This window comes from Leucopleurus acutus (assembly GCF_964270905.1).
Source record: "Leucopleurus acutus genome assembly, chromosome: 5".
Taxonomy (NCBI): Eukaryota; Metazoa; Chordata; class Mammalia; order Artiodactyla; family Delphinidae; genus Leucopleurus; species Leucopleurus acutus.
This window is the reverse complement of record NC_139147.1, coordinates 75721223-75743832: the sequence shown is the minus strand read 5'-3', so window position 1 is coordinate 75743832 and position 22610 is coordinate 75721223. Positions and strand designations below refer to the sequence as shown.

Genomic DNA, 22610 nt, shown 5'->3' with positions numbered 1-22610 from the left:
TTATCAATACTGCTGATTTGTTTGTTTGAGGAATCAATGCAGAGTTTGATGTGACTGAAAAATTACAGGTGAGAACATTTTCAAAGTTAAGAAAAACACTAATTCTGTACAACCTGAAGTGTGGAATCTGCCAGCATGTATTACAACTGATGGTGGCATAAATACATGTGGAGCAGAACCAAAGCTTAGATTGACAAATTTGCAAAACTTGTGAAAAATGTAATGTTTAAACCCTTTATTGGTCATTGTACGATTCATCAACAGGGACTTTGAGGATGATATTTGAATCGATCGTGTGTTATGAACACAGTGGCATCAACAGTGAACTTTATGTGCTCTTATAGACTTAATCACTGGCAATTCTGATAATTTTTGTTTTTGTTTTTGTTTTTGCGGTATGCGGGCCCCTCACAGTTGTGGCCTCTCCCATTGCGGAGCACAGGCTCCTGACGCGCAGGTTCAGCGGCCATGGCTCACGGGCCCAGCCGCTCCACGGCATGTGGGATCTTCCCGGACTGGGGCACGAACCCGTGTCCCCTGCATCGGCAGGCGGACTCTCAACCACTGCGCCACCAGGGAAGCCCAATTCTGATAATTTTTGTTCAGAAACAGTTGAATAGCTTTAATTACCCAACCATATAGAACGTTAACAACCTGACACTAGTAAACTTTTCTGGTGACTTTATTGGGCACAGGGCTGAGATTGAAATGTTTTTGAATAAGAACTGCCCTCACTGGCTATTGTTAAACTTTTAATGGCTTTGGAAATAAGTTGTTACTACAAATTTGATAATGTTTCTTAATGAATTCAACCAAAAATAACAGGGCAGGGCTTCCCTGGTGGCGTAGTGGTTGAGAGTCTGCCTGTTGATGCAGGGGACACGGGTTCGTGCCCCGGTCCGGGAAGATCCCACATGCCGCGGAGCGGCTGGGCCCGTGAGCCATGGCCACTGAGCCTGCGCGTCCTGAGCCTGTGTTCCACAACGGGAGAGGCCACAACAGTGAGAGGCCCGTGTATTGCAAATAAATAAATAAATTAAAAATAACAGGGCAAAACAGTGCTAATGTGTGAAGCTTATTCAATACTAAAGTCATTTCATTGACAATTAATATTTGAATCTCAAGTACATTCAAACTGCTTTATACACTTCCCATGATGACCAAAGATAAAACAAGAAATGAAATTCCATTTCCACACAAATTTGCAGCAGATATATTTCCCAAGTTCAAACTACAGTTCCAGGAGTATTTTCCAGACCTCAGTGTATGAAAGAATGGAACTATGTATGTTCTTATCTTTTATTCCCATATGTGGCCCCACCATACCTCCCGCTTTAAAATTCTCTCTCTACAACACTTTCCCAACCATCCTCATAATTTTATAAATCCTCTTAACCTTCAAAGGCTTCCCTAAACATCCCAGCCCAAGATTTCTCCCTAAACTCAACTCCTGTAATAACTATTATCTGGTCTTTCATTTGACCCTTTGTGTATTAATCTTTTCTTGCTTATTGTATATCCACCTACACAATCATTATCTCCCCATATACGCTGTAAATTTCTTGAGGGAAAAAGTTACATCTTAGAGTACAATCCACAGCCCCTGCTGGCAATATTTGAAACCTGGAAAATGTTGGTTGATTAACTGCTTGAGCAGGTATTTTTAGTTGCAAACATAAAAGTAATAAATGAAGGACTATGGAAAGACTCATCCACACTTTGCTCTTACAAATTTAATTGAACTCACATTTCCTAGGTATTTACTTACTTTTGGCTAGTCATAGAAATAAACCTGAAATTGTCTCTACTCCCAGAAAATGAAAGGTAAGGTAGAATTATTTCCTGCAGTGGCTCTCAACTAGAGGAAGCTTTGCTCCCCAGGGGACACTTAGCACTATCTGAAGACATTTTTGTTCGTGGCAACTAGGAGGTGCAGGATGCTATTGGCATATAGTGAATAGAACCCGAGGATGCTGTTAGGCACCCTGCAATGCACAGGGCAGCCGTCCACAACAAAGAATTATCTGGCTCAAAATGTCAGTAGTACCAAGGTTGAGAAACTAATTTTCTGTGCCAGTGTGGGCTGAGATATATAAAAATAGTTCTCAGTATTTGTTTTCATCGTCTAAATTATGACATTTTCATATGACTTATTTTTTATATCTGTGAATCTAGGGCTGATGTTCTCCCCTCCCATTCACCTCCACTTCACTAGACTAAGTATTTGTTAAATGGATAATGAAGTATTGAAATGTTATCCATTCTTCCCAACACATTTGTTTAACACTTGCTTTCTGGAACGACTGACCCTTTAACAATCTAGAAGGACCTTCAGAGATAAGTGCATCATGTGCTTTTTAATATTCAAGACGGTGGCAACTTTTCTTCAAATAACTTCCTATGGGAAATTCTAACATGGAAGGCAGATAAAAATAGAGATGCTCCATTGAGTCAAGGTGAGGGATCCAGAGCCCAACGGCCAGTCCATCCCTAAGGTGGACATTGAGAAACAAACCCACTCAAATTACACTCAAATAACAATCAGGAAAACTGAAGTAGAAAGTGAAAGTAACTAGAATAAAGTCAGAAGACTAGATAGTGGTAGGTCACTAACTGAAGCTGTGTTCATTCATTAAGCACCCTGAAAAACAGGTGCAGAACAAAGGTTCGTATTATGTTGAACTAACCTAATATTATACTATGCTAATATATGTGTGTGTGTTTATATCTGAGCAACTAGGGCTGATTCCCCCCACTACCACATTCACCTCCTATAAACTCCATGTGGCCCCTCGCCACCATGGAAATTCAGGATGAACAAAATCTATGGATCAACTAGCTATAGAGACATTTCTTTATGAATCCTTCTTTCTAGTGAGACAGGTACTTCTGTGAGATCAATTTAGACAGGAAAAAAATTTTTTAAAGTCCTTTAACACCCACTTGCCCTTCTATGTACACAAATGATTCTTAATGCGGCGGAGTGTTGTTGCATAATGGGATTTTGGAATTAGGAGAATGTGTAGTCTGAAAAATCATAGCCTGTAAATTTATTTTTAACCCCCCCTAATACCTATAATTTTTTTAATACATACCTCAGAAAGCTTGTCAAAATATTTTTGGCTGGTGGGTGGGAATACTTAGAAGATAGTGATTCTCTAACAAATAATAGGAAAGTAGAAAAGGGACGTCTAAGAGAATCTCACAAGGAGAGGGTGCAGCATGAGGCTTTGTGTTTAGAAGAAGACTGCAGGATATTTAAAAGTGGGAGGTAGAACACAGGGAATTTCATGTAATGACCTGGGACCTTTCAACGTTCTACGTAGCTGGTGTTAAAAACAATCGAAAGAGGATTGAGTCTGGGCATCGAACGTTTGGAAAATGAAGCGGCCAATGCCAAAGGCCAGAGATGTAGGCCAGGACCTATACTGTGAAGATAAGGAAACCATTCCTGGGCTCTCTGCTATACTGCTGTTATGATTCTTTCCCACACTATCAGCATAGAAAAACACAAAATGACTGGAAGGTCAGTATGAGGCTGGAGTCATGCTGTGATCTTGTCAGAGTCGCAGGATTATGATGGAAGACATTGCCCCAAAGGTTTCTACCACGAGGTGAACACATAGTAGTCACGAGATCAAATTTAAGTGGATTATACACCCAATCTAGCTTCATGTCACACAAACCCCCAAATGGCTTTTTTCCTCTTAGAATTCTTGTATAAAGAAGCTGAACAAAACTGATGTGTGAGTTAGCCAGGGTCAATGCTATATTTAGCAACTTGAGAGCAAAAACAGTTTCAACTTTCCAGTAAAATCCTTTTGTAAGCAATAGCTTTATAAAATGTCACAAACACAGCTGTGTGGAGGGCACAGAGAGATTTGTACCTGTGACCATGAGACTGGCCTTGGGGAACTTACAGGACAATGATGACACCCTGGAGTGAAATTTTTAAAACAAGGGGGAGGGGAAGGATGGGATAAGCAAAAGTGATGTCTTCTCATTAACCTAGCCTATCAGAGCACTGCCCCAAATGTCCATCCACCTCAGTTCATTTGGAGCGCCCGCTGGGGTCTGCAAATTCCATCTACTAGTCATAAAGTGTCATCAATTAATCTTCCCTCGTGTCCAGCTCCTATCTTTGTGTTTATTCTCCCTCTACAGCCAAAAACTCTTCATGGAGGGGGTCCTTAGAGGTCACAAATCTCACTCCTCAATCTATAAATGACAAGAGCAAACAAGACCCAGAAAAGGGAAGAGGACAGTCATTCGGTGAATTTCAATAAGCATTATAGAAAGTACCTGCCAACCACCGTAGAAGATCTTGTGTGTTTTCTAGAGATTATCAAGAGGATGAAACCTCCAGCTGACCCAAGAGCTGGACCCTGGCAGTGGGAGGCTCTTCACCCCTCCTCTCGTCCTGGTAATGTATGCTCCGCCCACCATTCCCACACTAGGAGCAAGGATGCAGCCTTGAGAGAGTAAAGTGTTGCTGAGACCATCTGGACTGGATACTGACTGAACCCTGTGAAAGCCTCTATGGAAACTTAAAGATTCTGGGGGGCAGGTATGGAGATCTACTCCTGCAGCCACCGAAGACAAGCCTACCCTCAAATATAAGTTCCCTTGCTTATTAAGTCTGCCACCTACCAACCTGGAGTTTTCTGGCCCTTTCTTCAGCTCTTGCCCTCTGTGTACAGGGGCGAATTTCAGATTTCACTCGGGAAGCTTCCCTGGTTGCGAACCAAGTGTTTTATTTTATTTTTAATAATTCTTATTATCACATGAAATGGAAAGCTTCTTTGCATTTATTCATTCCCATAAATGAGGAAGAGCTTGACTCATGATGACAGATATTTGCTTCAGTCTTCCAAGCACAGCCTGTGTTGAGGCTGGAAGAAGCAAGGATCACAAACGAACCTGTTTATTTCAAGATAGATTTGACAGTCATAACCAAGAAATGCCATCTTGCCCCTTGGGGCCAGCCCTTAAGTCATCACTAAAATCATGTCTTTAATTTACTGATAGCTGGTTTTATAAAATCTGGTTTAAGAGTGTGATTTCTATGAAAAGATTTATGAATGTAAATAATAAATGTATAGGTTTATAAAATGTAAATGGTAAGATTTTATAGAGGTTTAGTCAAAGTTTTAACCAATGACCAGAAAAAATTTTAAATACCATCACATGACAAAAAAACCTAAATTACCAAAATACAGTTCTAAAAATACAAGCTGTTCTATTTACATGCATTTCATTTTTACATCAATGCCTCTGAAAGATCTATTAAAGTTGTTGGTTACCTATCATTAGTAGTTAATTTTTAAATGTAACTAAGTTCCCAACTGCACATTTTTTTCTTTCAAAGACAATACCTCTCTCCCTACATCTTGAAAAATGAGTAGTGTTTTGCTAATAACAGTAGTTCTCCTACTGCCCATTCCTTTGAGCTCAGGAATTAAATTTCTTTAGCATTTTGCCATATTTGCTTTAATTTTTTGTTGAACTATTTTAACATAAGTTACAGATATATTTCACTCCCTAATACGTCAGCATGCGTCTTTAAATAAGGATTTTTTCTTATATAATCACAATACCATTATCATACCTGATAAAGCTTACTAGTAATTCCTTAATATCATACTAAAAAATCCCAAATTGCTCCAAAAAATTTTTTTATAGCTGGTTTGTTCAAATCAGTATCCTCTGAAGGATCATGGATAGCATTTGCTCATTATGTAACTCTAAAACATCTCCTCCCCACTCTTTTTGTACCATGGTATCAATTGTTGAAAAGTCCAGACGAGTTGTCTACAAGATGACCTGCCTCCTAGATTTATTTCCTTGTGGTGCTAGTTGTTTGTCTAGTTTCTGAATTCTGTATGAAGTAGAAGGTGTAAGAAAAATTTGAATAAACTCACTACTGGCAAGAATACTTCATAGGTGATACTGCTACTTCATATTTGGTCCATTTCCTATCCCAGCCGGAAACTTTCCCACTCATCTCTCTTCTCCCAGGATCTGTCAGTGACAGAAAATTAACTTTCTCTAAATGATCCATCTACTCTGATGAAAAGCTCTGAAGAAAAGTTTAACCCAGGTTCTGTTATTTATGGTTTACCTTTTAACTAAATGAAGATCCTGTATAAATGCACAGAATTTAATCTAAATAATAAGAATAGATACTAATATCAGAGGCAGAGTGGCATAGTAAAATGTTCTTAATTTTGGAAACAGACAAATGGTTTCAAATGTTGGCCCTGCCCTACCACTTAATTGTCTTTGGAACTTTGAACAAGTTATCTAATGTCTGAGTTGTGGTTTCCTTACATGTTTAGAGTTATTGTGAGGCGTAAACAGGTTCATGAGTAAAAGCATCTAGCAAGAAGATCTGCACCAGCAAGTATTCAATAAATGTTTGCTGGGCCCCCCACATATATCAGCGCAATAAATAAGATTTTTTAAAATGACATTCTGCAGAAATGAATACTCTATGTGTGTAAACAGATGGATTTATAAATCTAAAATTGAGATTATTTTGGAAACAGAGGTAATTAATCTTAGATTGTGAAAGCCAGAAAGGCAGGCAACAGCCTCAATTCTGCATTTTACAGATAAGAATGTAAAGTCAAAGAAACAAGGTTTTGCTTCTACCCACACTTGGCCCCCCCTTAAGCATCTGTGATAAATTGGTGGAACAGAAGATGGCAGATGAAAAAGGTGCCTTCCCTTCCCAAGCCACATTAAGAATCCATTCGTCCTGAAAAGAGAGGGAATGTGGTCTAGAAATGCAAATATTTTCATCTAAGTTGCCATGCCAAATGACGGCCAAATGTGTCTTTAAAGATCTTTGAAAACAATGCTTTTATACGGGAGATTAATATTTGAGTTTTCTGAAATTTCTTCATTACCCTAAACCACACAGACCCAGGCACATGGACTCCCTGAAGTCTGATGAATGCCAGGACCCAAGTGCGGATTGAAAACCGCCAGCCCACACTTAGAAAGCCAGGGTCACACTACATTAGTATGAGTTCAGTGCCATATGGCAAATGCCCCAGTTTATTAAACATGCTGCTTTTGAACTTACTGCTAATAGGGTATCATTATAAAATGGGCATAGAGAAAGAAACAGAACTAGTTAAAATTTTTATAGCTTGATTTCTACCACGTATAATGTATATTTTCTTAAAAAATGAAAAAACGAGATTTTTCCCATTAATTAACAGAAGGTAGAAATTTAGAGAACTTTAGACATATTGCAAATAATTCTCCATTGGCGAATATTTATTCTAAACAAGGTTTAGATCATACATTTTTTGTTTACCTAATGAAAATTACAGCGTTAAGAGGTACATTTCCAAAATTGGCTATTTTTCTCAGAGAGGAGCATTAACTACATCGATTCAATCAGTTTAAAACTATATACGTTAAAAAAAAAAACTATATACGTATTTACCTGATATTAATAAAATAACAGGAACAGGAAATAATGTCCATCCCCTTCCTTTAGTATAGGTAGTAGTTTGTGCTCCATTTCATGGTAAAAAGTTTTACCTGCAGGTAAGAATATGGGGATTCTTTCCTTGACCCCCAGTAATGACCAGATGGGGAGTGGAATAGCCACACAAGCAGTCCCTTGGGTGACTCAAAGGAAGAGGTTCTGGAGAGAGCTTATAAAGATGGAGTTCAGTACCTTCCCCGAAGACCACCGCTGAGGTACGGAGCAGCAGGAAGCCCCCTGACCCAGCAGCTGCTGCTAAGCACAGCCTTCCTTTTCCTTCCCGGCCATCCTGTCCAAGGCTGAACTCCAAGTCAGGAAATTTTTCTCAGCAAGGTAATGATCTGATCCAAAATAATCAGCACTTAGCTGTGACCAGCCAATGGGCTTAATCCTTCCAGGAAGTGTTACAAAACACCCTAAAGAAACCTCCAATTCATGATGTGAAAGCAAGTGTGTGTGTGTGTGTGTGTGCGCGCGCGCGCGCGCACGCATGTTTATAAGGGGTTGGTGAAGAAGTCACTAGGGGCTCTTCAACGAGCCCCCAAAGCCTCCTCCCTGTTTGCTCACATCTCCACCTGAAAGTAAAATTAGCCACATATACCTGCCTCTCATTTTCCCTGAAATAACTTTGCACAGTAATTTCGGGGACATTCTTATTTTTAAAATATCTGGTCCTGTTTGGCTCCATCCACTCTGAAACCCACCTTTACTTGCATCTTTGGATCTTCCATTTCAGATGAGAAAGCCATACAGTCCAGAATAATCTACTCTTGAAATATGTAAAAACATGTCCCATCAGAGAACTGGAATCCTGTTGAGTTATAGCTTATAAATTCCCACAACCCAAAGAAGTATATGTAGGTAACATTAAAATGATGACTGCTCCCTTGAGGCATTTTATATTATACTTGAAACATTATTTTAACCAACCTTCCAGGCTTCAAAAGGACAGAGGGTTAGTAGGTCAATGATTTGCTTATGTTTCAGACAAGAAAAGGTATCAGACTACGTCTCATTTCTACTCACCTTCAACAATGTCTGACTTACCAGCCCTAGGTTTACGGTACTGATAGCAAATCCAAGTACTTCCTCTTCCATATCCAGGGTGCATGCTGCTCCCCCAGCATCCCAAGCTAGAATCCTGAGCACGTCCCCCAATGGAGCAGCTGACATTGTATGCCCAATCCCTAACTAATGATTGTGGCCAGGAAAATGGTTATTTTGATTGGCCTACACCAATCAGGGTGCACGTCTGAAGCTGGGGATTAAGTCATTTCCCAAGAAGGACACATTATATGGAGGATAGGTAGATAATAGTAGGAAAACTGGAGAAAGGGAAGAATGAATACTGGTTGTTCACTACATAGACATCTGGCCTGAAAGACAACAGCAAGCCCAGGGCTATATCTACTGAAAATTACTGTTGGGATTACTAATAAGGAAATAGTTTCCAGATTACAAACTAACAAACAACAACAAAATTCCAAGGCCAGTATGTTTCTTTTATTATTATTATTTTTGTTTGACTTAAGATGGTTGAATGATTTCATTTTCATTTATAAGCATTACAATAATTCCCATGCAAAAACCAAGACCGTATATGCCTAATTTCAATCGGCCAAAATCCAACCCGTGAGACTGGACATTCAGGATCAAAATCAAAATGTTGCTTGACCTTTCCAATAGTAGACATCACGGTCATCCTTTGAGAGATCGGCAGGCCCCTGACCTCCCAAACACTACAGTTTGCCATGAGTTCATACCAAAACAGGGAGCCAATCGATGCCTTGCAGCACCTAAACCTGGCAAGTAATTTCATTCATGAAGACAGGACACCTCTACACCAAGGCTGCCACCCACAGTTATCTCCTGGTTCCTGCTCTATAGAAAAATCTGCTTTTGAACAAGCATGGTATCTTCTATGTGGGGACTGATATTAATTTTTCCTTCCAGTTTTCCTCAAAACTCTCAGTAGAAGCAAAGAGACTTTACAAAAAAGCTTACCTCTATAATGTCAAAAGAAATACAGTTGACCCATGAATAATGCAGGGGTCAGCGGCACCAACCCCTGTGAGGTTGAATATCCACATATAACTTTACAGTTGACCTTCTATTCACGATTCCAAATCCATATATTCAACTAACACATTTAGTGGAAAAAATCCGTGTATAAGTGAACCCGCGCAGTTTAAACCCGTGTTGTTCAAGGATCAACTGTACATACAAAGACAACTACTTTATCAAGCATGTACTTTCCCCAGCTTCAGATAAAGTCACTTAGCAGATATAAAGCTTTAAAAATTTCTCAGTAAGATAGGAACCAGGAATATCAAGGAGGGCAAAACAGGACCCCACAATTAAAGAACTAAACAAATACAAAGAATCATTCTGTTGATGAAGACAAATGGGCTAAATGAAGAAATGATAGCATTTCAACAGTGGATGTCAATTTATATTGAAATACACGCATTGGAACTCCGACAATGGCAAAAATCTCATTAGTGCAAATAACAATTATAATGGTATATTCTTTAATAGGATTTAAATAAGGCTTCAAATAATTACACACACTAAAACTACCATTTGGAAACCTTAATTCTATCTGGAAAGTTGTCAAAGACACCCTTCCAAACCATCCAAAGTTCTGATTTAAGGACAATTACATTCAATGAAGTTGCTCCAAACACAATTTATAGCATTACCACTTCCAAAGTCTACATTGTTTGGCAGAGAGGGAGAAAATACCCTGGCCACTGGTCGAAAGAAATAAATCCAACTAACGTACCAGGTAGTTCCCAGGTTCAGATGATTTTCAAATATCTGTGGTGATGAACGCTCATTAAAAAAAAATAAGGACAAAAAAAGGAAAACAAAAAAAAATAAGAGAATCCTGAAGCATGAGAAAGAGATTTGTTTCCCCACTCCCATGAACAAAAGTATGAAAGCACAAAGTATGAAACAGAAAAAAGTGAGAGAATTCATGGGTATTTTCATCTATGGCTCAAGTTCTCCTTAAAAAAAAAACAAAACCAAACACCAAAACAATGTGTAATAACTACAAAAAGTAAACAACAAAATCAGAGGCAGAATATGAAATAGTAATATACTGTTTCAGAGCCTGCACCATCCTGCAGAACCAGGAAACTTAAAATGTGTTCTTAACAGATCCAACCTAGGCTGGATATGTAAAAAACAGAAAGACGGCATCACAAACCACACTACATATTATGAGAGTTTTAGAACCAGAGGGGAAAAAAAGGCAGCAAAAACGCTCAGAAAAATTTATCATCAATTCTGAAATGGGGCCTTGTCACATCATCAGGGTTAATGAAGACGGAGATCGACTTCCCCGGGTTCTCAGTCACTAGCTGCTGCAGTTTTTTGGCCAGACGGTCATCGGGCTGGTTGGGGTCCCCTCCGTCGGACTGCGGGGAGGGGATGGTAGTGGTGCTCCCTCGTCTCTGGAGCTCCAGTGTCAGCCGGTTGGCTGCCTTGACGTGCTCGATGGCGGTGCGCAAGTGCTCCGCTGGGTCTGAGCGGACGGAGGAGAGCTTCCGCGCGTGGAGCATGACCGTCTCCTCGGACAGGTGCTCCAGCATGTTGCACTGCGGGATGAAGTAATTGGGACACATCTTGTTGACCAGACAGTGTTGCAGGTCATCAATGAGGCCCAGCAAAAAGTGGGCTGCATAGTCTTCTTGGGCCAAATAGTTGGCAGGAAGTCTGTCGCAGGCCCAGAGCATCATGCTCCGCAGGTGATAGGGGCTGATAGCCTTGGGCCGGGACAGGAGTTTAATGATGATGGCTTTGCAGGCCTGGTAGGCCTGCATGAGGCTGCTGGAGATGCACTTCTTCAACTGCACCTCACTCCTGGCAAAGGACAGCCGCCACTCATTGTCCTTCTTTCCCTTGTAGGAGCAAGCAGGCACCAGGTAAAACCCACTGATGACTTCCTCCTCGGTGATCTTCCCATCCCAAAAGTGGTTCTCCATGAGCCAGCTCTGGGCCACTGCCGGCCAACCCTTGAAAGAGACCACTGGGACAATATCGTACAACATGCGACTGCTCCCCACACCCAGAATGATGGAGATGATGGTCCCATTCTTTTCTACCTTTTCCACCTTTGGCATCCCTCGCTGGGGTTTCTTCTGTATCTCTGATAGGACGATGCTGATGGAGTCATAGAACCAGTCAGCCACTTTGGTTGGGGAGAAGAAGTAGTTGGTGGCACCATTGATGTGATCGACAATGGTGCAACAGTCTTTCCACTTACTGATCGTCCCCTCGTCAAAGAGCCGAAGGCTCAGCCAGGAGTGGCACAAGGCTGAATGGCGCATATCCAGCGTCACAGGCTGATTACGGTCGTGAAGCTTCAGGGCTGGCACCAGGAGAGTGAAGTCCATGTCATAGTCGGTCCCTCGGGCATAGACATTAAGCTCATCTAAGTCCAGGTCTACCACGCCTTCCCGGACTCCTCCAGAAAGCAATAGATACTCATTGGCCACCGGAAGTTTTTGGTCCAGCTTTTGCACCATTCCTAAAAACAGAAGGAGAAAACACTGTTACAGGAAGCACAGATACAAGAGTCTTATGCATCAATCGAGAATGTGCTGAGCTTCTAAGAGCCACTATTCGTTATCAATACAAAACCAGATCTTAGGCTGCTGCACGGACCCAGCCAACAGTACGTTCGTTGTTCATTTTCATCGGTGCTAGAATCCATCCTTTTCCAAATGGGAGAATTATGCAGATTCTTCTCTCATGGTGAAAGCAGTATCGTTTTCAATCATAAACCAGGGCTCCTCTTCCCCCAGTCATCACCTCGGTTAATGGCACTGCCATCCACTCAGTCACCCAGGCTGAAAAACCTTAGTAAGTTTCAAGTCTTACTTGCCTTTCTACTGCCAAATCTTATCTATATAGCCTCTGCGACATTTCTTGTTCCTTCCCTGTTCTCCATCTCTGCTGCCATCATATAACGCCTGGCTCTTCCATCTCTTGCCAAAGCCGTCTCTCTCCCCCACACCCTCCCCCTGCTTAAACTTTCCTCTGTTCCGATGATTCTCAATGTAGGCTGTGGACACTGAAAGTAAGACACTTTCAGAGGACAGTGAGGTCATGACTCCTTTCATAATGCTAATACATTATTTGCCTTTTTCACTGTGTTGACACTTGAGCTGACATTTAATGGTACAAAAGTAAAGAAGGGAAAAATTGCTGGTGCCTTAGCATTAGTCAAGACAGTGGCACCAAGTGTACTAACAGTCATTTGATTCTTTTTTTTTTTTTTTTTTTTGCGGTACGCGGGCCTCTCACTGTTGTGGCCTCTCCCGTTGCGGAGCACAGGCTCCGGATGCGCAGGCTCAGTGGCCATGGCTCACGGGCCCAGCTGCTCCGCGGCATGTGGGATCTACCCGAACCGGGGCACGAACCCGTGTCCCCTGCATCGGCAGGCAGACTCTCAACCACTGCGCCACCAGGGAAGCCCCGTTTGATTCTTTTTTATTGGCATGCACTAGCAGTTAAAAATTAGTAATAATCCAGTTTCACTTAAAATCCTTAATGGAAAAGAAAACTGGATTAATTTTGTTGAATCCCAACTTTCAAACCTCCTTTTTATGTGACAAAATAGGAAGTAACCATAAGGCACTTCTGCTGCATACTGAAATACAAACTCCGTCTTCAAGAAAAGCACTCATGTTTGAGTTGGAGGCTAAATGAGCTGCTTTCTTCATGGAACGCCATTTTTAATTTAAAGAATTACATATAAACTATGGGTATTTAGACTTCAGTATGTAACACACATTTTCTTAAAAACTGAACAAATTAAGACTGACTTCACAAAAACAACTGAAATATTTATTGCCAATGAAAACATCAGACCTTTCAGGAAAAAAGCATTATTTTAGAAAACTTATCTCCTGCACCATAAACTTAACATCTTCCCAAATTGTATACTTTTCTTTTTTTTTCTTTTTTTGCGGTACGCGGGCCTCTCACTGTTGCGGCCTCTCCCGTTGCGGAGCACAGGCTCCGGACGCGCAAGCTCAGCGGCCATGGCTCACGGGCCTATCCGCTCCGCGGCATGTGGGATCTTCCCGGACCGAGGCACGAACCCGTGTCCCCTGAATCGGTAGGCGGACTCTCAACTACTGCGCCACCAGGGAAGCCCTAAATTGTATACTTTTCTAATGAGATTGGTGGTGATAGAACAAATGTGACTTTTAGGGATGATATTATGAGCTCTTTGAGAGTGAGAACCATGTCTCAAAGACGTATGAAGCAGCCACAGGGGTCTGCTCCCAGCAGGCACACAATTGAAGCTATGACTGAATGACAAAGGAACAAACAGATGAAATTAATAGGCTTAAATATGAAATACATAAAGGCAAGACGGAAATGACTGTTCCACGACCAACATACAAATTTACCTTCCCTGCTTCCTGTCTTTTTATTATGGATTTACCTGTGCTTCATTATCTGACAAACTACCAGCATCACTCTGTGACTTATTTAACAACTTTTCCTGAAAGACCGAAAAGAATGACCACAAATTATGATTCCATTAGTCACTGTAGTTACTTTTAATCAGCATAGTTTTTATTCATAAGGCAATACCAATGCAAATAAATAAGCCATGTATATGTGTCTATGCTCCCACTATATTTCAGAATCTGACACTCTGATAAAAATGTGCTCTTTTTCATTCTTTAAAATCCTATTTTCCAAACAACAAAGAGCGAACGATCACTTTCTTTTTAAAGCAATCAATAAGTTATCCAGCATTAAAGAATCAACAATTCATCAGAAAGAGAATTCAGTGTACCCGATTTTTTTTTGGGGGGGTGTGCTGTTTCTCACGCTCCCTGGGCTGTGATGGGGCACCCAGATCCCTCTTCAATAAAGACTTCTTGTCTCAGCTGCTGAGGCTGTCAGTGCCTATCCCTCAAGGATGGTCTGACCGCAAAGAGCCACCTCAACTAAGACCGTGGGCTGTTGTTAGGGTAGGAGGTAAACATCCCGTAACCAATCAGTGTGGAAGTGCCCCATTTCAGGGTACTCTCATGAGTCCCCAGCATCCAGAGTTCCCACGGGGGCCCGCTGAGAAGGACACCACACTTCTCCCTCCGCCTGACCCTGCTTCCGCCCCCTCCCTTGCACAGGTGCAGATCCCAAGGGTGCTCCTTTGTAAATATCCTCACTCCATCTCAGGGGCTGCTTCCTGAGGAACCCAATCTAAAACACGACATACTAACCCAAGCAGCCTTCACTACAAATCAGCAGTGAACAATTTATTTTCCTTTTAAAAGTGGTTTTTAAAAGCCAGACAGCAACCAGTGTGGAAATTGTGACACCGAGAAAAAGATTCATTTCTCAGTTGTCATCGTGTTTCAGTATCAACCTCATCTTTACAAAGTAATAGCTACCACCACAAGTTTTGGCTGTAGCTCTAAAAGGGTAAGATGGAACTTTCAGAATCCCGAGTAGGTGGTGAAAATCACTTTTACTATTTTACAGGCTCACGTGGAGGTACAGATACTTTCAAAAGGAAACATTTGATCTTGAAATAATCTACTCATTATTTCATATATTGTTTCATTCCAGCATCTGGAGCGCCCCAAACACACCTGGGGAAAACCGTGACATGCTGGGTTGTAAGTAGTAAATAAGATCTGAATTGATTAGTAATATTGTTATATGGGCACTGCATAATTGTCCCCTCTTAGGCATAAATAACTCAAAATTATATACATCTTTTTCTCCCAGACTGGATCCAACTGGCTCTGAGCACACTAGCCAGAACCTGTCTATACAACCAGAATAACATGTGTAGTAATGGGCTGGGGATAACTTGTTTACAAACGTGTCACTGAACTTTGCCTTGGATTGCCACAGTTTTGTTCCGATAATTACAGGTGAGAAAAAAAGCTAAAACTCCTTTCTGCCCCCTACTGGATTAAAGAAGTTTTAACATATTTTCACTTGTTCGAATATTCCTCTTTCCTCCCAATTGCTGCTTATGCACCTAAAATGTTGACCCTTCTTTCAAAAGAGCCGTATAAAGTATTTGGCTAAATTCTAATATTCAGGGGTTAGGATAATGTTGGACATTTCTTATTCCTTTAAAAAGGGCAGACAGAACTTGAGCAGTAGTGAGAATATAGCTGAAGCTCATTTGCTAAGCTCCTAAGAGTTAGAAACAAAATCCCTAAGGCCACACTGTTCTGGAGGCGGATCCCCTGAGACCTCCACATTTACATTTAGCCTGCCTGAGCCCATTAGTCTACAGTTTTGTTTTGTTTTTTTTTTTTTTGCGGTACGCGGGCCTCTCACTCTTGTGGCCTCTCCCGTTGCGGAGCACAGGCTCCGGACGCGCAGGCTCAGCGGCCATGGCTCACGGGCCCAGCCGCTCCGCGGCATGTGGGATCTTCCCAGACCGGGGCACGAACCCGTGTCCCCTGCATCGGCAGGCGGACTCTCAACCACTGCGCCACCAGGGAAGCCCTAGTCTACAGTTTTACAGATTATTTGGTAGCACAAATTGGAGGCTTCCCCAGAACTGCACAAACTCAAAGGCCCTCCTTGAAAACTTTCCTGGGCTAAGTTTACGTAAAAATCAGCTGACATTAGCTGTCATCCCAGATGGGTTGCCAGGCAACTAAAACACAGGCACGGTCTGAGAGGGAAAAAAAAATTCTACTGTACACTTTGGCTGTAGGCATTAGTTCCAACAGATGCCATCTCTGAACTGATCTAAGGTTTTTTTGTGTAATTACAGGAGATTTGTGTGATATCAAGTGCCTCTGGCTGTTTAGCTATTAGTAAATTATCGGAAACAGTGAGTGGGAACAAAAGCAAGGTTGAACACACACCATTGAGCTTGTTAGCAGCAGAGAAAAGGAGAGGTGGAGAAGCAGCTTATTCCCCTGGGCGGGTCTCTTCTTTTCAGGAAAGAACTGGCATATGTTTGCTCTTAAAAACACAAAGCAAAAGTGCCTCCCAGCCTCCCTTCCTGTAACTGATTCCTTGATTTCAGTTTATTTCGTAGTATCTACTTATGAGACCTTGAAACTACTGTTTTAGGTACTGGGGCCCCAAGTTTAAGGAATGAGTTCCCTATCATCCACTTAGTTCTTTGCTGACTGCCTTTAGAACATCAAGTGAAAAACTGAAGTCTGTCCTGGACTCCCTTGTATTCTAGAGAACAAAACTTTATCACATTCTGTTGAATTCAGATTACTAATTCCCATCACTCAAACGTATAATGCCAGCTGGTTGACACCAGAGCACAAGAACTAAGTATCATTTGTCTTCTCCCATCTTCACAGCTTCCCTCAAATACATCTATGAGAACTCAATTAGTAAATGGGTAAGTGAAATTAGTACTTATATAGATTCCTTTAAAAAAATCAATTCTTAACTATGTTGAAGAGATAAAGATCTATCAAAGAGAGAAAACTTTTACGTCTTGTAATTAAAGCTACAGAATACATTTTATCTCTATATATATCTTTGACTATGTATATAAAAAAGACTTCTATGTAGATAAAAAAGACCTGAATATCTCAATAATATTCATTGCTTCATAAAAAAAGTATTACCTTTTTCACCTCAACTCATGTGAAACACCAATAACAGTGCCTTTATGGCACTGATCCTTAATAGTAGGAAAGGTACAGAATGGGATGATTTTGCAAAGTCCTTCTCTGATTTTGATACATTCCCTTAGGGTAGCAGTCTGCTTAGCTGGTAATAAACAATATAAACCTTCCAGTAAAAACATTATCATCTATGTTTCAAATATTTTTGTCAAACTTATTTGATAGTCTGAGCAACATTCTAAAAAGTAGGCATGGCCATCTTCTTCTAAAAAAGTCACCCATCTATGAGATTTTTAATGACTTCAAATTGGGGAAAGTTTTTTCATTTTCTTTATTCACAGCCAGAAATCATCTATATGAAGTCCCTCACTTTATAGGTGAAAAACTGAGTTCAGAGAGGAGAAATAACTCATTCAAGGTCACACAGCCCTGGGGACAGATTCACAGCATTGCCTTTAATTCCCATATCTGTTGTGACGGTCAGAGTGGCAAATGCACACTGTTCTCCCTATGACAATGACCCGACTTGACATGAACGTAGAATGGCTGGGAAGGAAAGTAGCAGAGGTCTCAAGGCCAAGTGCCAGCTTTGCACTTTTGTTGGTCACAGCTTTCGTGTGACCTTGGACCGTCAGCAGAACATGCCCCATCATCCACATTTATCAGAAGGAAGGATGCACCTGACCTGTCTTACAAGAAGCTACCCATATTCCCAAATAAATACACTATAAGACACAGGAAATACAGAAGCAAGACATCAGTGGAGCTTCCTAGCTTTTCAATTATCTGCTGAGTGATCATTAATATTAAAAATTTTATAGTATGTTTCATAAGTCAAAGAGTCTGTTTTATTTGGCATAACTTCTGAGACAACTGCAGGTAATGTTATTTAAACTTTTTAGAGACCTGATTAATTCACGTATGGTAATAACCTATTGACCAAATATATATAGTAACAGGACTGATTCAAAAGATGCCTCCTCAAAGAAGTCTTCCTTGATCTTTTCGCATCTTGACACTAATAATGTCTGCGAGAACACTGGAGTCAGAGCAAGACAGGCTTGGGTTTGAATCCTGGTTTTGTCATTTACTACTTAAGTAAGCCTGACAAGTTATTTAACCTCTCTGAGCTTCCAATTCCTCATCTATTCAAAATGAACAAATAAAACCATAAAACCGCTCTTCTAGGGTTGATATGAAATGTCTAAGCACACTGTAGATATTTAGTTCATTTTCCCCATAGAGTCTTCCCTTTCTCCACCATCTATAAAACTGCCTTGGCCAAACAACTCCTATTCCACAGAGTTGATAATCTATCTAAAGCCTCTAAGCACGTGTAAGGCCTACAAAACATGTTAGATGAAGGGAAACGAATGAAGCATCCTCTCCTCCAGCCGCACCCAGACTGAAGCTAGCCCAGGGATGCCTCCTCTAGTGGCTGCCATCGGGTAGCATGGTGCACAGCCTGGCCAGTAGAAGGCGGGCTGGATTCCAGCCCTTTCGTGCTCCCTCAGAACAAGTGCCCTGCAAAATGAACAACCTACACACCCCTGTGAAGGACCTTGATCTGAATTCTTACCCTAGCACTTTCTACACCTATAATCATCGTGGGTTGTATTCATGGCTTATTGTCCCTCCTTAATGAGATAACAACACCTGGCACAGTAATTGGCAAAGAGTGTCAGTAAATGAAAGATGCTCTTGCAGTCAACAGTCTATGAGCTCCTGCAGTCAAGGTTTTACTACTGCAGGGGCTAATACGGACTTTGGGATTAGAAGGCAACTGTAGGTTGGGTGCATCATTTAGCTCCGTCAACTTGACCACATCATCAGTCACAAATTGGGAATCATGAGATTTGCCATATAATGTAATAGAAAATACTACCAGCATATCTCTATAAAATCATCCAAAAGTCAGGTTGGAAAAAAAAAAAGCCTGTCTAATCTTTCATTATTTTCTTTCTTAAAAATTAAAACTCAAGTTCTAAAAATTGGTGGGCTTTGGCAAAGTCTACTAAGCTATTTTGAACAGAATGAACATGAGTCAGACCTGGACTCAAGTCCGATTCATCCAGGACCAACCTAATTAAACAGTTTCCTTAAATGACATTGCGGAATAACAATTGAAAGTTTGCTGGGGGGGCTTCCCTGGTGGCGCAGTGGTTGAGAGTCCACCTGCCGATGCAGGGGACACGGGTTCGTGCCCCCGTCCGGGAAGATCCCACATGCCGCGGAGCAGCTGGGCCCGTGAGCCATGGCCACTGAGCCTGCGTGTCTGGAGCCTGTGCTCCGCAACGGGAGAGGCCACAACAGTGAGAGGCCCGCGTACTGAAAAAAAAAAAAGTTTGCTGGGTGGCCATGGGGTTAAAACAAGAAAATGCACACCAAATTACTTAGTGTGTGGTCTGGTACTCACTTGGCAGTCAATAAAGAGAGGGTTCTGGGCATGTGCCCACATTAGCAAAATATTTTTCCCATCCAATAAGTCTTGCCTTTTCCTCCTTTTAGGAGGTTTAAAAACTTAGGATAGTTTAAAAACTCTTAGGATAGTTTAAAAACTCATGGTTTCTGCCAATCAAGACTTCTTGGCAAGACTCAAAGGAGTGTCTCATTAGCCCCACCTAGCAGCCGCCTACAGCTACAACAGGGCATGAAAGATCGGTTGTTAGCTTACAAAAGGAGTGACCATTTTAGAAGGCTCATTCTTGAAAGATAAAAACAGTAGCAAGTGAAAAGTAAGAGTGATGCCAATACGGTATCATAAGGCTACCTAAGGATACAGAAATATGCCAGTGATGACCAGATTACCTCTCTCCTGATCTTCAGAAGCAGCAAGAAGCTTCTAATGGAGATGTTCAGCATTAAGTCAAATGTACCCTCCTTCAGCCTGTGACCCAGCCGAGTCTGGTTTGTATTCCTTTCTCATTTGGGGATGTATATGCCAACTACTTAAGTACTCTGAAACTGGAAGTCTGGGTTTGATGGGCGGGGGGTAGGCTCTATATTTTAGAAGAGGAATAATGAAGGAGGCCAAGTCTGGGAAATTGCAAGGATGGTGGTGGGATTCAAAATTTGGGTTTGATTTATTCATGCATGTGACCCGTAAGTATCAGTGCCTCCTCTGAGCCAGTACTATGCCAGATACTGAAGACACAACAGTGAAAAGAAACACACTGTCCCCACTGCATGGTCCTTATGTGGAGTGAGAAAGCCAGTTACATTTGTGTCAGTTACATTTGTATCAATCAGGAGAGATGTGAATATGCTGAGTAACAAACCTAAAACCTCAGTGACTTCAAACAACAAAGTCTTATTTTTCATTCAGGCAACGTGACCATCAGAGGTTGCTGGCTGGGGCTCTTCTTTCCTTCATCCAGGACCCAGGTGGCTACAGTACCCCTCGTCTAGAAACTCACAGGTCCTCTACTGGAGGAAAAGGAAGCCCTGGGGGATCTCTTTCCAGCAGCTAAACGCCTTGGCCTGGGAAGGACATATGTCATTTTCATTCACACATCACTGGCCAAAACTAGTCCCATCCAACCCCAGGGAAGAAACTGCAGTTCTACCTCATGCTGGGAAAGCAGAGAGCCAGAAATATTTGATAAGCAGAATGAACAACCCCCACACTAACCAAACAAGCACACACTAATGAACATATAATTATAAGCTGAGATAATAACTCTGAAGGAAGTGAATAAAGGTCCTAGCCAAAACATAGAAGGGGATGAAGAGGACTGCAAATCGTTTCGCCTGGAGAATGAAAAATTCAAGAAGACCATGAGATCCATCTTCAAATATGTGATGAGTTGTCCTGGTAAAGGAGAAACGGACTTTAGGATTCCAATAAGTAGAAGGTGTACAGAGAGAAAAAAAAGAAAAATCAGTGTCATCGGTAAATGAAAGGCTCATCTATCTAGTAGAATCTTCTAGCAAGGCTGCCTGTGGAGGGAGTACATTTCCTGTCCCAGGAAATGACCAATCAGCATTTTCAGCAGGGGTGACGACTAAAAATACTAACATGGGATGGGGTCTGAGTATAGGTGTCCTTCAAGGTGGCTGCCCAACACCAAAACCTCCTCCTGCTGAAGATACCATGTAGACTGCTGTAGCCACCGACGACCGTGCAATGTGGGCCCCATAACAGGGGAAGGAAGAAATCCAGGGGAGTATTTATTATGTTCCAGTGGAGGAGGCTGTTCTTCCCTCTCATCTGTTTTACTCTGTCATTTCTAATCTGCAACCCAGCTGCTATCACAATCCCCCAACCAACTCCACCGATTTTAAAAGAAGAGATCAAAGTAGTAGCAGTAACACACATCAGAACAAAAGAAGGACTGGCTTTACAAAGCACACTTTCAAAGTATGTACATCTCATGTCAAGGGCTCTCTGAGAAGGGCACAAACATTGATTGGCTCTACTATGCATTGAGGCATAGGCTGAATGTCTCACCTATGTCTTTTCCTTCTATCCTCTTGGCACTTGGAAGTAGGTCATCCTGTCCCCATTTTACAGATGAGGAAATCAAGATAAGTAACAGTCGAATAAATTGTTCATGGCCATAAAAACTGAAATGGGGTGAAAATTCAGGTTCATTCCATACTCTTTTCACTATTCCAGTGATGCTTTCCAGCATTAAATGGGCTCTCCTGAGAGGATAAATAATTTAATATCTTTGGACCTTTAAAATTGCCACATGAAACACTGTAAGAAACAGTTAGTGGAAGCTTATTTCTCTGTCCAAAAATAAAACAAATTCTATTTTGGAGTAAAATGATTTTTTTTTTTTTTTTTTTTGCGGTACGCGGGCCTCTCACTGTTGTGGCCTCTCCCGTTGCAGAGCACAGGCTCCGGACGCGCAGGCTCAGCGGTCATGGCTCACGGGCCCAGCCACTCTGCGACATGTGGGATCTTCCCGGATCGGGGCACGAACCCATGTCCGCTGCATCGGCAGGCGGACTCTCAACCACTGCGCCACCAGGGAAGCCCTAAAATGATTTTTAAAGCAGATTAAAAGCTCATTTTAGCAGTCCCTGGGAAATGAAGTATTATAAGCAAAATGGGTCAAGGATTATAGGAAAGACAAGATTATAAATGACTTATTTTTTAAAAAAGTGAGTATCTAGTGCTGCGACACACAGCCATGTGTGCGTGCACGTATGTGTGCTGCATATTTAACTCAGACAATTCTGAAAGAGCATTCCACAAGTATTTTAATTCCAAGGGAATCCTTGGAATTCTTTCAGTCCCCCCAAGACAAACTCTGAAAATGTTCCTATATATTCAGATGCATAGTTTAATTTGCTTACTTTAATCCAACAGCAAAGCCTAAATTTTAAAGTCCTATCCCCTAAGTTTTTACTACTAGACTGGGGGGACAGAGAGTGGCTGAGAACATCATTACCAAGGGAAATACTAACCACAAAGCCAGAAGCTGTTACTGAGTTGTAAATCTTTTTCATTTGTGGACACAGCAGTATCTACCACCGTCACTTTTTTCCTCTGT

At 41.5% G+C, this 22610-nt stretch overlaps 1 protein-coding gene across 1 annotated transcript in view; it reads right to left on the bottom strand.

Annotated features, from left to right (window-relative positions):
• Window positions 1-9010: 9010 nt before the first annotated feature.
• MB21D2 (Mab-21 domain containing 2) overlaps window positions 9011-22610 on the bottom strand; it is a gene marked incomplete at its 5' end in the record, with an annotated part of 105070 nt that continues 91470 nt past the window's right edge. Inside the window, one exon of the mRNA XM_082840453.1 lies at window positions 9011-12041. Within this exon, the coding sequence (XP_082696579.1) occupies window positions 10777-12041 (1265 nt within the window). The 3' untranslated portion in view covers window positions 9011-10776. The remainder of the gene's footprint in view (window positions 12042-22610) is intronic.